This window comes from Mus pahari, chromosome 3, assembly GCF_900095145.1.
Source record: "Mus pahari chromosome 3, PAHARI_EIJ_v1.1, whole genome shotgun sequence".
Taxonomy (NCBI): Eukaryota; Metazoa; Chordata; class Mammalia; order Rodentia; family Muridae; genus Mus; species Mus pahari.
The window spans coordinates 63199082-63215695 of NC_034592.1; the positions used below are offsets into that span (position 1 = coordinate 63199082).

Below are 16614 nucleotides of genomic sequence, written 5' to 3' on the forward strand. Positions count from 1 at the left end.
CTCAAAAAATAGCGCCAGCAAGTGGCTAGGTGTGCTGGTCTAGGGTCTGGGTCTCTGTCTACTTCTCCTGTCAGTAATGGAGGTATTCCATTTTCTTTGTCTGCCTTGTTGATTCCATGAGATTTGACTCCAGTGTGTTTTGCCTTGTATAAGCAAAAAAGTGTTACTGCAAATGTTCTTGATAACATACTATGGGGTTAGCTGTCATTAACACCTTCTCAGAACGATCCCGCTGTCCCTCCATTTTCTTCTTCCCTATCGGTTGTAGCTGGGTCTTTTTCCTATGCATTCTGTAGCCTTCTTCGGATCTCTGTGTGTGCTGTGAATTGGGCAGGTGATCCACTCAACAGATGCTGCTTTCCCCTCCCCCTCCCTTACCTTAGCTGTAACTAATAATAGACTTCTCCATTCCCACCGATATGCTAGCATCTATATTCACCTATGGAGCATTTCCTTCCTTGTTTATCCAACCAAAATAAGAACAGCGATTTCAAAAGATGCTATTCATATGAAATGCTACCAAAAAATATGGAAACAAAACTAACCAACCAACCAACCAACCAAAAATCTTAGCCTTATTGTTTTCATTAAAGCATAATGGAAAGCCGTGGTACTGGCGAAGGAACTGTTGTTTAACAGTTTAACAGATTTGCTTAACTTGATTAACAGATCTTTATAGCATGGGGAGCTGTGATTAGGGATTTACAAACTCAACATAATTTCCAGGACGGCCAGCAGTTAATAGGGGGATAAACTATTCAATATGTGATGCTCAGAACATTTGATATTACTTAAAAAAAAAAAACCAAAACTACCTTCTATCTCCCCCATGTACATCCACCAGAGCCACTTGTGGCTGTACGAGATACTAAGGTGGAACCTGTACAAGAGGAACAAAACTCAGGCTAAAGGATTTTCTAAATTATCAAAGCCACGCAAAAAACAAAACAAAACAAAACAAAACAAAACAAAACAAAACAAAGGTAATTAGTTAACAGAGATCCCACGGACATGTGAATGCTAAAGGCACTAAATTTCATTCACAAACACAGACTAAACAACCAACTAGGGGGAATGCGTGCTACGAATACGATGGCTTAACACTTTTATGAAAAATTTCTTCAATCAAATAAGAAAAGTGCTATGGCTCTAAAGGAGAAGTATAGAAAAAATAGTTAAGTCACCAATGGGGAGGCGCATTGGACGCTGCTAATCTGTACCCTGTTTTCAGTTAATCATATGAGCACAACCTTTCTTGACTAAGATTTGAAAAGACTTTAAAAAAATTAAAACCCTCTGTACTGGAAAAAAAAAAAAAAAACAATTCATGTTGGGTGCTTGCACTGTTGAAGGGACTCTTGAATTTGCCTATCCTGCTGGAGAACAATGGCACGTGCCAAGGAATCTAGACAATGCCAATGTTTCTACCTTCTGAACCCTCAAGATTAAATGCCATCAAAGTGGCAAATGATGGCTGCTGTTCACTACAGCACAGCTCAAAACACTACTAAGAAGGAACACGAGTCAAACTCCCAAGTTTCCTCAATAGTAGTCTCTATGTGTCATCAAATGTTAGCATTGGCTTGCACGGGGAACAGATGTTCATCGAGGAAGTGTGAGGTATAAAGGCCACGATAGGGATTAAGCTGGGTATGCATGCGTTATGCAAAACACAAAGGAAATGCACAAAATGTTAGCTGCATGACCCTTGCATTGATGGGTTGCAGGGAATTTTTACTTTCTTTACATTTCTCTTTTCTCTATACGCTTAGAAACAGTCATTAAAAGTTTGCTTTTAAACAGGATTTTCAAAGAATAAACTTTAAAGGAATTAACTTTCTCTAGTTGTATACAACCATCAATGATTCAAGAGTCAAAAAATGCATTACCTTCCAGATACTGGTAATCTAATAGATATACACGGTATCTGAAATCCCTAGAAATGTGTAACAGGCTTCCCCAAAATGCCACCTACACTGCACTAACTGGCCTGGAATTTGCTGTATAGAGTAGGCTGGATTCAAACTCAGAGATCTGCCTGCCTCTGTCTCCGGGGTGCTAGGATTAAATGTATGTGCCATCATGCTGGACAATCTCCATATTTTCTTATTCAAAAAAACAAAACCGATAAGACAATTGAGCTATTGGGTATCTCTGTGGTTTAATACTTGGCTCTTATGCAGGAAGCCCTGTGTTTGGCAATTAGTAACACATGGAAGGGATGGTATGAAAATCAACATATTAAAGTATTTATAAAGGTAGAAACACAGAGCCCCAGATCTTATTCCAGATTCACTGAATTTGAATCTGCATTTTCAAAAGCTCTCCAGTTGATCTGGGGAACACTGAAGCTTGTCACTTAACTTGGACTCTAGTTCTGCTTCTAACTATGTGTATGTTGTGACTATGAACCTTAACCCATTTTTATATGCTACTATCTTAGCCATACCAGTGGGATCTTTATGGTTTATGAGCTTTATAAACTTTTAAGACACAGCAGCAATGAATGGTCTATGATTTATTATCTATGGCCAAAACCATTATTCAGAACTTACCATTACTAATTGTAATGAGATATCTAGGCCATCCTATAAAAACTTGCATAGTTCATAGGGTAGAAGAGAAGCAACCACATTTCAATAATTGTTTTAATGATTGTTTTTTATGCTCCCCACTCCAACTGAAGAGTCTAACCAAGCCTGGTTCTGCCATCAATATAGGCCTTCCCATTATGGTAGTTTGAATAACACCCTATAGCTCACATGTTTGAGTTCCTTAGACCCCAGTAGGTGGAACTGTTTGGGAAGGAATAGGAGGCATGGCCTTGGAGGACACTAGGGGTGGGCTTTTTCAAAACAAGCTGGTGCCATTCCCAGTATGTTTTCTGTCTCCTCTTATAGTTAAAGATGTGAGCTTCGAGCTGAGGCTTGGTCACCTGCCATCATGGACCCTAACCACCTGTAAGCCCAAAATAAAGTTTTTGTTTGTTTGTTTGTTTGTTTGAAGTTGACTTGGTTATGGTGTCTTACCTCAGCAATAAAAAAATAATTAATATATTCATGGATGTAACTCTCTCTCTCTCTCTCTCTCTCTCTCTCTCTCTGTGTGTGTGTGTGTGTGTGTGTGTAACTGGTAGGGCTGGATAAGTCTGAGAATACTCTAAAGATAAGGCAGACAGAAATATAAAAGGTTGATACTGAGCTGCAGTCTCTCTCTTTAGTGTGAACACAGACGACAGGCAAGAGCTCCTACCTTCAGGGATTTGAATCGACTTTATGATACAGCATCAAGTCTTTACTAGGATAGCTAGAATGTTGAATCTCTATGCCACTCAGCAAAGATGGTTGGGTTGTTAGAGTTGAGAGAGAAACCCCTGTCATCTAAAGAAGCTATGTTTTCTGTTGTTTTAATAAAATATTTTTAGAAAATACTGGTCAAAAAATAATTAAAATATGGTTAAAGATGTAAAATTCATCAGATGACATTGTAGAGCCCAGTAATGAGTAAATTCCCCTGATTTTATGAACAATCTTTATTTACAGAAATCAAACTTGTCAAACAACAACATGGCAAAGAAATACATATGAAAATCTGCTGCCCTTGTATTTTATGGTTTTATTGCATATTTACAATGTGGGCACATTATAAGGATATACAGTAGAAGCCAAATTTCCCAGCCCTTAAAAATCCCACAGGAAAGGTTAGATAAATCACACACGGGTATCTGAACATGGGTATTGGAAACATATGACCATAATTTCACAGGTGGATATTGTTTAATTGAACAGAAGATGAGGATAATACACAGTAGAAAAAACTCACCCAAGTATGAAACTAACAAAGTTGGGCTGAAAAGATGAAGACTACGACATTTAAAGGCTAAAATGTCTACAAAACATACCTATCCGCTATGTAAACTGTGAGGTAGAGTTCTTCCCATCCTGTTGTCTGCTTTCCTGACCACACTGGCACTTCCCTGCACAGGTGTCTTTCTCACGCTGTGGTACCAGGAGCTGACTCCTGTGTATGTTCTTGGTTTTGTTTCTGCCCCCTCCACTTCCACCATAAAGTGTTCTTTGCCACTCAGTGATGTGTCTTACTTTATTTATTTAAAGTGGGTGGTAAATGCAACATAATCAAGCTCGTGCTGTTCCTTCTAGCTATAAACTAGCATGTTTAGAGCCTAACCTCTCACATGGTGGAGCTAATTCTAAAATTTCATGTCTGAGGAACCGCTTGGGGGAGCTGCTTTGTGACAGACAGCACCCCTTTCCTCAAATACCAACTAGTGCATTCAAATGTGAGTGATATAATTTCTACCCCCAACTTCTCTTACTATTTCAACATGGGAATCAGAAAAATTGTTTACAACTTTTTACACATCCAAAATATAAAAATCAGGGCACAGAACAACCACACTGGGAAAAAGAGTGATAGTTTCTTTTTAAAACCACCTTGCGAGTCAGCAATTCTAAGTATTTACTCACGAGCACATGAATGACTACATTCATACATATGTTCCTAATAATGACCATTGCAGCTTTGTTCATAGTTGGCAGTCCTGCAAACAGCCCGGTTAGCCAATAGGAAACTGAGAAAACAAGTGGCAATATACAATCATGGGGACACCACTTAGCAATAACATAGGGATGAATTAATAATACACCAAGTCCACAAATAAACCTCCCAAATATTACGGCAGTATAGGAGCCTTGATGTGTGATGTGAATTAAAATAAGTTCTAAAATAGAACAATATAACTTAGGATAGGAAGGAAGAACAGGGCATGTCATTTGGGGACAGTGATGAGTGAAAGGGGAGAACTTTCTAAAGTGGTAGATGTCCTTTCTATAGCATGCCACATAACTATGAAACGGAGCATGGGAAGGTTCTGTGCATTTTCACTCCATGGATATAATCTTATGCCAAGAGAAAACAAATATGGAGCCCTTGCTAGTGAGAAACACGCTAAAGTCTTTAGATGAAAGCATGCGGAGATCTGCAGCTTCAGATCCATCAAAAAATAATCTGGATGGATGGATGGATGGGCATGTGACAAAGCAAGGGTAACTAACAGTGGTAAGGATGTGTTGAAGTAATCTTAAATTTTATAGACTGAAAATTTTTATATTAAAACTTCGGGAAACAGAAGTTTCAACATTTACTCCCCACCCCAACCCCAAATGCTCTTTCAACATGATAATGACCAAATACTTCTATGTGCCAATTTAGAAAATGAAGTTTCTCTTCAGAGTCTGAGGTGAGCAATGCAGCTCCCAAATCTACTCAAACCTGCCCAAGTGATCTTGGATCCTCTCACAATTCTGAAGAACTACATCTACCCTGATGTAGTTCCCTGGGCAACTTCACGGGCTGTGAAGACTAACACCCGAACTAAGATGCATTCCCATTCTGCTGAGAAAGCAACCATAAGAATGGTTTAGTGCTCCAACTCATAAGCTAAAACCGTCAGGAAAATAAGACATGAAAGATGTGATCTTGTAGCCTTCAGTAGACAGACACTGTCTTCAAGTTCTATAGGGAGATCTATGCAGTCACCCTGGGGCCTCTGCATCGGACTTGTAAACACTTACGATGTCCCCTCAAGACTAGTAGGAACCAGCCTCAGAGTGCAAAGCCCTGTCAGACACGCTGTTCCACGTCTCTCTTCAAACCCTCACAACTCTGCTCTTAATACTTGACAGTAACTATTTTTAGCCATGTTTGGAATTCCTGTATCATGACATAGAAGAATTACATATTGCAGCTCGTCTCATTAAGAGTTCTCAGAAAAATAATCTTGCATCTATGAAACATTTATTCACCAGCATTCAAAATATTTAGCTTCAGTGCTGACTCCCCTGTTCTCTTGAAGACCGTCATGTCCTAGCACAGGCTCTGCCTCTTCCTGAAGTGTACAGACTACTGTTTCTTCTCCTTAGCCTTTAACTACTGCTGCAGCATTAAGTCATACTGAACATCGCCAGCACAGACCAGTGCTGCCATGGCAAAGCTTCGCATCTAAGCTCAATTACAGGACCAGTCTTTCCCCAGCACCACTGCTGCCTGAGTCTGTCAGGCTGCCTCTTCTCTAACCAAAGCCAGCACTAATGGTTGTCTCAAGTCATGTCTACCTCGGGATTGGGAGATCCTACAAATATCCTCAGGTGTATGCTCTTGTTCTATAGCTTGTTCCTTTCTCGCTACACTCCAACCATGCCTTTCTTTGGCTTGCTAACTAGTGGAGTAAATGGAGTTGCCTCGTGCCCTGTCAAACCCAACACAGATGCTATATGTCTTGTCGTCTATCTTACTGTTCTATCATCTTTCCACAGCAGGGAATTTGTCAGCTTTAAAGCTTCATTATACTGATGAGGGCACCAGTTCCACCCTCAGGATGTAATCTGAAAGTGCATTCCCTTATCCACTGGTGGGATGGGGGTAGAGGTGAAGAGAGTAGGGATGAAGGGGGTAGGGCTTTGGGAGTTGGGGTAGGGGTGCGAGTAGGGGTGAGGGGTAAGGATAAGGGGTAGGGGTGAAGAAGGGGGTACGGAGCAGAGAGGATAAACAGTGTGTCCTCTCTTCCACTCCATGAATGTCACTTGAGACAGAGCAAGATTAAAGAACACGATTTTCTACTCTGGAAAAGATTATAGCAATGATACCGTCCACTGTATATGCCCCTTTAGTTTTCAATACTTCCGTAAATTATTACAATTTGTTATTAAAATTAATGAATTGTGCATTTCATATTTTAGAGTCTCGGGGATATTCACTGACATAAAGTGATTCTGAGAAATCAAGGAGTGTCAAATGGTATCCACTTTGTCTCACCAAGACATTTACTGGCTGCATATAGGAAAAGACTTTCTGCTCTCAACCAACAATGTTTATGTCTAGCATTGAAAGTTTACACTGGTGCTGTTTGGCTTTCTTCATGCCATCTTTTTTAATTCTGGAGAGATTTTCCTTTGGGTGCATAATCAAAGACAGCACCATTGCACAAGTTTTGCTGTGGATAACAGCCTATTTATGGATGTGTATTTTAGCCTACACCTTCTCTACAACCCAAGAGCTACAGCATTGCATCAGCCACTGTATCTTTAGTTCGTAGCCGCCATCCTATTTTTTTTTTTTAAGACTCAGTGTACTTTAGGTAGGATGGGAGATGTGCATAAGAACACACAATTTCTTCTGACAAGTACTTCTAGCATATAAAAGAAGGCTGATGGTCCCTACCAAAGTATCCTGTGCAGTGGGATGCATTCGCCCAACCTTGCAATCATACCACGGCATGCAAAGGGGTTTAGAAGAGAAAATAAGATTTGCTTAGCAACCTGTCATCTTCTCACTGAGAATGGGTCACAATACTAACAGCATACCATCTATCAACTGGGAGTAATGCAGTGACAGACACATTCTGAGTAGATAACATCCACAAGCCACTTTAAATCCCAGTGAAGGACGAGATGCAGCCCACTCTCCTGTACTGAATGGAAGCTAACAGGATGAGCTCTCACCAAAATCACTAATGACTCCCCTGTAAAATAAGGTCAGAACGATGAGAACTGGGAATGCAGCCAAACTGGTCTCAAAGGAAGTTATCGTCTTTGCATCACAGCTCTGCCGAGTCAGATATGCACTAAGAGAAGACATCAAATTGCCATAGTCTGCTGAGTTTACACAGGCACAAAGATAGGCACAGGCAAAAAAAGAAAAAAAAAAAAAAAAGAAGCCAGACACAAAATTTACCTAGCTAACGTGTCAGTCAAGGTCTAGAAGGGTTAAAATAATTGAACCAGTAAGAAGGAAGTATTTCTTTTTAATGACATTTGTAGGTCAATGTCAGTATTAATATAACAAAGGCCTGAGATTTCACACAAACTGAAGTCACCTCCTTCATGTGTCCTTTAAGTGAACTGTGACCACATGAGGAAAGTCAGTTTGGGGCATTGCTGGGATTTTATTCATAACTCTTGTGTATCTATAAAGATAAACCCAGAGAAAAGGGGTCCACATTTGCCAAAGAAGAGTGACTATGTTCATTCTGTGTATCTAGTTCCATTTAACTTTCAAATCATACATGGTATTTCCATGTTTTGTCTTACTCCACTTTTTGCAGGGAAGAGGGCTTAAGATATATGAAAATTAAATTGAAATTATGCATCCATGAGCTGATGGCACACAATTACCAAGTCAAATAAAGATACTGACGATGCTGAAACTCAGTAAAAAGAAATCAATACTGAATATAAACAAACATCTAAGAGTTAACGTCTAAGGATCTAAAAACATCAGACACATTCCATGGAAACAGATTTACAAGTCAGTCCTAACTCTAGAAGAAAAAAAAAACAAAAACAGTTTAAATAGACCTCAGACTACAGTAGTGGAGAGATTATTACTAATGCTTACAAAGGAACACAGGTGTAGGACCGAGCATGTTACACACGAGGAAAGGTCTAGGCACAAGACATGTGGGACAAGAGTCAGCCCCCAAGAGGACCTTATGACGTAAGAGGAAAAGGTTAGCACCGTCATGAAGACTGAAGAAAGAATCCCAGGAGCTCCTATGCACAGGAGGAGAACCCTGCAGGAGGTTATCAAGTATAGAGAGGACTTCTGGATGGTCTCAGAGGCAGTGTAAGAAGACATGGGGAGCAGCTGAGGTTTGCCCTGGACATTGTTGGCACCATTAATCAAAACTACTCCAGGAGGAAAAGGCAAGTAGGATATGCTTTCATTTGGGTGGAGAGGACAGGAAGTCAGCTGAACGCTACATTTCGGATCAGACTGAAACGCAGGACTAGCGATGAGATGCCTCATGAGCCAGAGCTGAGGACAGCAGCACAGTGCGCATGTGCAACAGACCTAAACCACGCCCTCACATGGCAGGAGAGAGCACCATTGAGGGATGGAACACTGCTCGGGAGAGAGACAGAAACGGAGAGAAAGGGAGCTGACGTGTCAGAGAGCAGAAACATTCAACTCGGTAACCAGAAGAGTATGGCTGACTTTCAAAAGGGCCGTGTCCTATAAAGTGAGGTGTAAAGCTGACTGAACGGTGTCACAGAGTGACGGATGAGGAGCGATGAAATTCATCAAGGCTGGCAGAGAAGAAGGCTGGAGAAACTGGCTTTAGCACAGGAAGGTATGCGATCGTCTTTACAGACCAGAAAAATAAACCAGCATACAATTCTTTGCATAATTTTGTACTGATAAGCCCAGTTATTTTCACCTTAAAATATATTCTAAAATTAAAATTAACACAATGTTAAATTATATACACTTTATAACTTAATACAAACATAAAAGCATTACCATTTTATGACAAATTTTATTTCTAAAGATCTATACAGTTTTTGTGACTATACTTCAGGATGATTTTTGCCTCTAATACCATGAGATATTAAATATTATTAACAATTTCTGCTTTAGTTCCAGAGTGATTGCTGTGATACAAAAGATTACATTGAGTAAGTATGCATACCTTCATCTTTAGCCCTCCTTCCCCACAGACAAAGTGTCTTCAGGGTAGTTAATATTCTGGACACCATTTTTCAAGAGAAAAGTTTAAAATAGTATTCTATTATTATGTTCTCAATGGTCTAAATTGTTCTTCACAATAAACATGCTTGTTTTTTATTATATACACATGCATACATATGAAATTCTTGCCTAAAATACATGCAGCCACCATCAAAAACAATGATTAACCCGCCTTACAATCCTAAGAATGCCCCTTAGTAAGGCACTCGTGTTAAGAATCAGGATGTAACTACCAAATTAAATAAGATGTTTAAAGAAGATTTTTATTAAGCACAAACAACTTTTAATACATTATGAATACAATAGGAAAATGTCTTTCAATGAATATGATATATCAAAGATCTGAAGGGTTTTCTTCATATAGACAATAAAAATAATCAATTTTGAAGAATTACAAAGTAAAANTTTGAGGACACCACTATTCACTAACAGTCTAACTATGGTCTAAATATCCTACATCACCTGGGGAGGAAGGGCAGCCATATTTTATAGAGAATTCCTAAACTCTGATTAGCACCATTCAAAGCTTAGTATTGGTTTTTTGCCTACAAACTGACAAGTCAGGTACAGCGTGAAAGCAAGGACTCAGTGTGGTGGATACAGTTCCTTCTTTTATGATACCAGGAGTCTACAGTCTCAAAGCATGTTGTGNTTATGCCTTGGTAGTGGAGAAATGTTAGCATTTAGAGAGAGACATGTGTTGTGGGAAGAAAGGAGGCTTATCCTGCTGTGAAATGTATCTTAATGAGCTGTGGCTAACCCCAGAGTATGCCAGCAGCAAAGAAGTATGGGTGCATGACCTGCAGATCTGTGGGAGCTGGGGACATTAGCTCTCCGTGGTCACCAATTCAGGATGTCTCAGCTGCTGCCTTTTGAGACTGACCAGTTTCATTCTGTCTCTGATGTGTTCTGCAGTAGAAGCCATGTCACTTGGACTCCCAAAATATTGTTCAGTTCTAAAATTAGAAGACACAGAAATCACACAGGTTAATCCAAATTCATTTAACTGTACCAGGTGTATAAAAGCAGATGTTATCATAAAATATGACATGACCTTTGAGTGTAAACTAGTTCATCTGGGGCACAGTGACTTGTACCTATAAACCAGCTCTGCCGGGGTTACTCTTTCGCTGCTGGTAAATCATATGGCACTAAGCTACTTTGACAGTTCAAATCCAAGTATCCCTAGAGGTTTTCTTAGTGTAGACTATGAATGATATTCTTCCAAGGGAATAAAATGGCAACTTTTTTTCACTATGAATTCTAAATACTCACTGGAAGTTCGTGACATAGCAGTGTGTCCCTGTATCTCATTTAAGTTCTGTCTATCTGTTTGGCTCCAAGAAGCTCCCCACCGCTGTAACCTGAAAAGCCACAATTATCCCACCTGCAGCTGCAGCTGCAGTCACTGCTGGGCGGTAAGAAAAGGAGCGAAGACTTGGGTCCTGGCTTCTATCTTTTCCTCCATCATACTTCCACAAAGCAAGAATACCTTACTTCTACCTGATGGTGTAGTTTCTCTATTGTTTGAATTACATTTCCTTTGCCCTACCTCTCAGTGACTCACTGACAAGGTCTGTATTTCCAGGCACGAAACTCTCGATTCTTTGCCTGGTTTACATTTGAGAATAAAAGGCATGGTGCAGACCGGGGCCTAGTAACTCTCCACATGAAAAGCCGAGGATGCCTTAGAGCCTGGATAAGATGACAGGTTAGGAGATGGACACACCTGAGACTGAATCCTAAGGCCCACACCTAGACACTGGGGAAACCTAGTCTCTAGCTTAATCTGAGTCTCAGGTTTCAGCGGTAAATCACGAATCATCCGGCTCTATCTGGATTAGCAACAACAAAGACAAGAGCTGAAGCTGCTTGACTGGAACATCTCACTAGGTCCCAGTCCTTCCCAATCCTCACGCTCTGAGTGAGGCCCACTGTCTCAGAACTCCTGATAATCATTACAGCCTAGACTCCAAGCCCACATCTCCAGCTAATCTGTGATCATCCATCTATAAGTTGTGAAGATTCAACTCTAATGTCAGCAACACCTAAATGTCACTGCTGCCAACCGTGATCAGGACTTCTCAGTTTATGATGATTTACTGTAGGAACTGAAAATGTGGACCAAAATGAAGATACTTAGCTTTCTAAAGAATAGATTGATAAGAACATGCACCATACCCATCGGGGTAAACCACAGGAATAGTGAGTCTATCCAGAAGTGATTTTCCAATTGCTTCAATTTCCTCAAACTGTTCCTCATCATTCATTGCTTCAGGCTCTTCTGGACAGTCTTGCAAAATCTGTAGCAAACAGAAGGGCAGCACTAATCAAGAAATGTAAAAGGGAATTAATTAGTCCTGTACAAAGTCTGCAAGCTGAAGAAGGTATGTGGTTCCATGCTTGGTGTCTTTATAAGCACTGTACAAGACTGGTAAAGAAATTATAGTCACAAATGAAGCATATCTCTAGTAAAAATATATAATCAAAAATATAAAAACATCTATATTCATTTCTAGGAAAAAAATGAATGAAGTACTATTTGGAAAGTGAATGGAACCTGTGCTTAAGAAGGAAATAATTCATCTCTAGCTTATTAGGCAACCATTTACTAAACATTTAATGGGATGTTTATTTAGCAAAGTCAAGTGTGAATGTCAGACTCTGTTCTTAAGGAGCTTACAGACTTGACAAGTCAAAGAAACTAAGCTAAACCGATACAGTGGCTGCAAACACACCTCTGTGAAGACCTGCCTGGCTCCTTTCAGCTAGGATTCCACGGTTAGAATTCAAATAGAGGAGGCTGCCCCATCTTTGAAGACCTTTTATTCTTCTGGGTTTTTTTTTTTTTTAATTTAAAAATTCAAAATTTAGGGCTGGAAAGATGGCTCAGTGGTTAAGAGCACTGGCTGGTCTTTCAGAGGACCCAGACTCGATTCTCAGCCCCCACGTGGCAGCTCACAACTGTCTATGACTCCAGATCCAGAGGATCCATCCCACCAGGTATGTAAGTGGTGCATGTGTCTGTGCATGCACCCATATATAAAAAAGTAACATAAATAAATATTTAAAAGAAGAGAAACACCAACTTTTTATTTAAAATGTATTTATTTTTATAGACTTTCTATAGAGTTCTTGATTTTAAAATATTGTCACACTTAAAAGTAGGCTCCGAAAATATTATCAGTGGTGTTAGAAACTATAATGATTCTCCTTCTGATACAGGTGGGGCACTGTGCCCCAAGCCAGGGTGGGCTTCAGGCCCTACACTGGCTGCAAAGGCATGCCCACCCTGTTCAAGCCCATTAAGCACAACATGTAAGGTGAGCCACACATTGTGTAGTAATGAGAATGTCCACTGAAATAATGAGTTGATAAACCAGTCAAGCCATCTCCTATCTCCCTTTCATCCTCCTTAGGCCTTCGCCTGTCTGCTGTTTCCTGTTCCAGGCAGGGTCTCTCTCTCTCTCTCTCTCTCTCTCTCTCTCTCTCTCTCTCTCTCTCTCTCTCTCTCTCTCTCTCAGCCTGCCCTTGAACTTGTGATCTTCCTACTTCATTTACCAAGGGACTAAGACTGCAGGAATGAACCGACACACTCAGTGTCTGCAAAGGTCAGTGAGTGGGTGAGAGAGTCAGCTATGGCCACTTCTAACCGTGTGTGTCAAACATGATGCCTCGGTCCCTGAGCTTCCCTGTCTCACCTGTTCTGTCCTGCGATGAGGCGGCAGCCTAGGCTTTCCACATATTACTGCATATTGACAATCCCTACATATAAATCCCCACTGTAAGAGATCAATACAAAAGTAACTACCCAATTCAGCTTCCTTCTTGAATGGAATGTTCTCAGCTACTGTGAGGAGAAATGGGCTCTATCACAAACTTGCCCACACAACATTACTATTTTTTATTGCCAACTTCTATAACTAATGACATAAAACTATAAAAAAGAAGTTCAAGAATCTTTGAAAATAATCATGGAACAAAGGTTTTTTTGTTTGTTTTTCAGTTTTGTTAGTTTACCTGGCCAGCCTTTACCTTAAATTATACAACCATAAGGTAATTTTTAAAAACCTTCTGACAATTTTAAAAATGTAGTTGCTAAAAACAATTTCCTTTCCTGACCCAGTGACAGAGCCTGACAAGGTGACAGCAGAGCGCAGACAGAATCCTGGGCCTGGACTGGGCTGCATGGGCACAGAGAGGCGAGGGGAAGGCAGAACTCCTGTACCTCTGGAGTCCTCAGGCCAAGCACTCCAGCACTGGGTCAGCTCAGGAGACTGGGTATAGATACTCTTAAGGCAATACACACATTCAAATGAACCTCAGTAACAGAACAACTAGGAATAGTAACACACAGATTAATCATATAATCATATTATTCCAGTTAACATTTTAAATGCGTGCAACTTTTTCTTAAGGGAATACACTGGGGCTGGAGAGGGCTCAATGGTTAGAACACTATCTACTTTTCCAAAGGCCTCGTGCTCAATTCCTAGCACCCACATGACAGTACTGTTACTGTCTATAACTCCAGTGTCAGAGGAATGTGACACCCTCTTCTGGCCTCCAAAGGTACCACATACATGCAGTGTACAGACTTAAATTCATGCATACACTTATACACATAAAATTTAAAAAAAAATTAAACAAGTTTTTAAAGATCCTGCCTACCTTTTCAGCATTTGAGTGAAAGGCAATGGCCATCTCCAACCTATGCACTCTCTCTTCAGATGCTACTGTAAACTGCTTCCACACTCTGTTCAGNCGAGGAAGTGTGTCCCCTGAGGATCGGGAAGTACAGCGCAGAGACTGGCACAGCACAACTGTGGCCTGCAGCAGCTGTCTGCCATAGTCGTAAGTACTCTAGGAAGGAAAATAACCACCGAGATAGAATACAAGAATTCAGATGGAGGGGAAGGGGGAGCGCATGTGGCTGCACTAGACATCAATACTACATGGTCCAGTGACCTCAGAGATCTGATGATGACCAAAAGGAGGAGGTAAAGTTAGCTACATACTTTATATTACATCTAACAAAGTAAAATATAACCATGTGAGCTCCGTATTACAGAAAAACACAAACATACTCTCGATCCCCAAACAATTCTGTATTACTATGCTAATTCCAGTGAGCTACTAGGAGTGTCGCTTTTAATTTGCTGGTATCACACACTGATTCTGTGACCTGTTAGATAGTCCACACAATAGCACAACATAAAATACTACATACAGGGCACAAAGAAACCCTACACTCAAGAGTGAGTTTATATGCACCACATGATCTTTTCTTGGCTCTGTGTAGCAAAACTGACCTTCTTAGAACTAGTAGGTAAAGTTACACCATCATCTTGCAGAAAGCTATTCACACAGTGCACTTTTCTACACTTTTAGAAAAAGAAGACAAGTTCTGTACCTGTGCAACATCGACAAATTTTCTGTGTTTTTCCAGTAAAACCTTCGTTTCCTGAGCATCATCACCCAGCCTGATGTGAGTCTTCAGCAGGGCATCCAGAAGTTCACTTAGCCATTCTACCGCCTACATGAACATTCAGAATAAAACCAGATTTGTAATTATCTTCTTGTATTAAAATATGACATCTGTACAGAACTTACTTCTGTTTGATTAGTTAGTTCTTCAATTCTAACTTTGGTTTTAGCATTTATTCGATGCCATGCTCTATGAACTAATGATCTCCTCTGCTCCTCAAACTTCTGCCTCAAATGTCAAGGCTGGACCTACCAAAGAGAGGTGTTCAATGTAACCCAGCATCATGTGACCCAAGGCCATGGGTCCCTGTAATAGAGTTCTGCTGGGATCTCATTACAGATGTGATTAAGTAATTTTCTGATACTAAACACATGATTACATCAAGTTGTTTATATCATACTGAGAATTCTTTTATGGGGTGAAAGCAGGGTGCTTCACTAGCCTTCACTTCAGGATAGAACTAACAACTGAATTGACCAAAATAATTAGTAAAGGTTCCCAGTCTCTAAATCAGCAGAGGGTTTTGCTGAGGGGGTGAGTCAAATGAGATCAGTTAACTAGCTGAATACCAAGCTTATTCTCTACGGGAGAAACAAGAACCTGATGTAAAAAACTGACTTTCTTAGCACCACAGGAATCCACTTTTGTTCATAGTTACATGAACTTAACTTTCTAACTTGATCTATAAGGAAGAAAATCTAAACCAGCCTCCTATGTGGTTAACCAGGCCTTACCTGTGAAGCATCCTCTTCACATTTAAACAACTGCACCATCTGAAGCATCTTCAGCCTCCGCACATCTACCATGTCCTCACATCTAATGGACCAAACACAAACTCAGCTTATTATTCTGGGTTCAGGGATTGTCTGACATGCGTGTTTAACAGAACACTAAAGTACTTAGTCCTATGCTAAGAACTGCAACTATTTTGTACTGACTTGTCAGAAGTTTATGAATATCTAATCTATTATCTATGTTACATCAAGACCTCAAAAATACCTGGAATGATACTGAATGACAAACCCTCTTGAGGATAGCATGGATTCTGCAAAATATTGAAGCAAAGCATAAATGCAGTAGTCTACCAAAACCCAGAGAAACTTCCATCGCCAACCTTAATAACCAAGCTTCAAAGACAAAGGTATGAGTCTAGCAGATAATGTTTCTTGAAATTTAATTAATATATTTTATCAAATTATATTAGCTGAAAGAATATTAAATTCTGAATTAAAAATGTTTATTTATACTCTTTTAAAAATTAGCTCACAGATCTTCTGAGTCTGGTCTTACTGTGGTCAGCACAAATAATGTACAGAGCAAACTCTAACAGTGTCTTGGTGTAACTAAGATCTGACCCATTTCCTTCACTCCCACACAGTCCCATGAGAAAGCAGGAAGGGGACTCTTGCAAAGCCCCACATATCAGAAACAAGTAATTCAAGAGGTCCCAGGCTCTACAGTCAGTGTTCCTGAAGAAAGTCTAATGATAACCCAGAACCAGCTTACAGATTCTCAGTCGCAGCCTAATGTTACAATACAGCTTCTTATGGTAAGTCTACATGCAACAGAAGAGAAAG

The 16614-nt window shown here is 40.1% G+C and overlaps 1 protein-coding gene across 2 annotated transcripts in view; it reads right to left on the reverse strand.

Moving 5' to 3' along the window:
• Window positions 1-3515: 3515 nt before the first annotated feature.
• Sestd1 (SEC14 and spectrin domain containing 1) overlaps window positions 3516-16614 on the reverse strand; it is a 98066-nt gene continuing 84967 nt past the window's right edge. For both annotated transcript variants that reach the window (XM_021192358.2, XM_021192359.2), the window contains 5 exons: window positions 15772-15853; window positions 14963-15085; window positions 14221-14412; window positions 11731-11852; window positions 3516-10505 (listed from right to left, as the gene is read on the reverse strand). In XM_021192358.2, coding sequence (XP_021048017.1) covers window positions 10376-10505; window positions 11731-11852; window positions 14221-14412; window positions 14963-15085; window positions 15772-15853 — 649 coding nt within the window. In that variant the 3' untranslated portion in view covers window positions 3516-10375. The remainder of the gene's footprint in view (window positions 10506-11730; window positions 11853-14220; window positions 14413-14962; window positions 15086-15771; window positions 15854-16614) is intronic.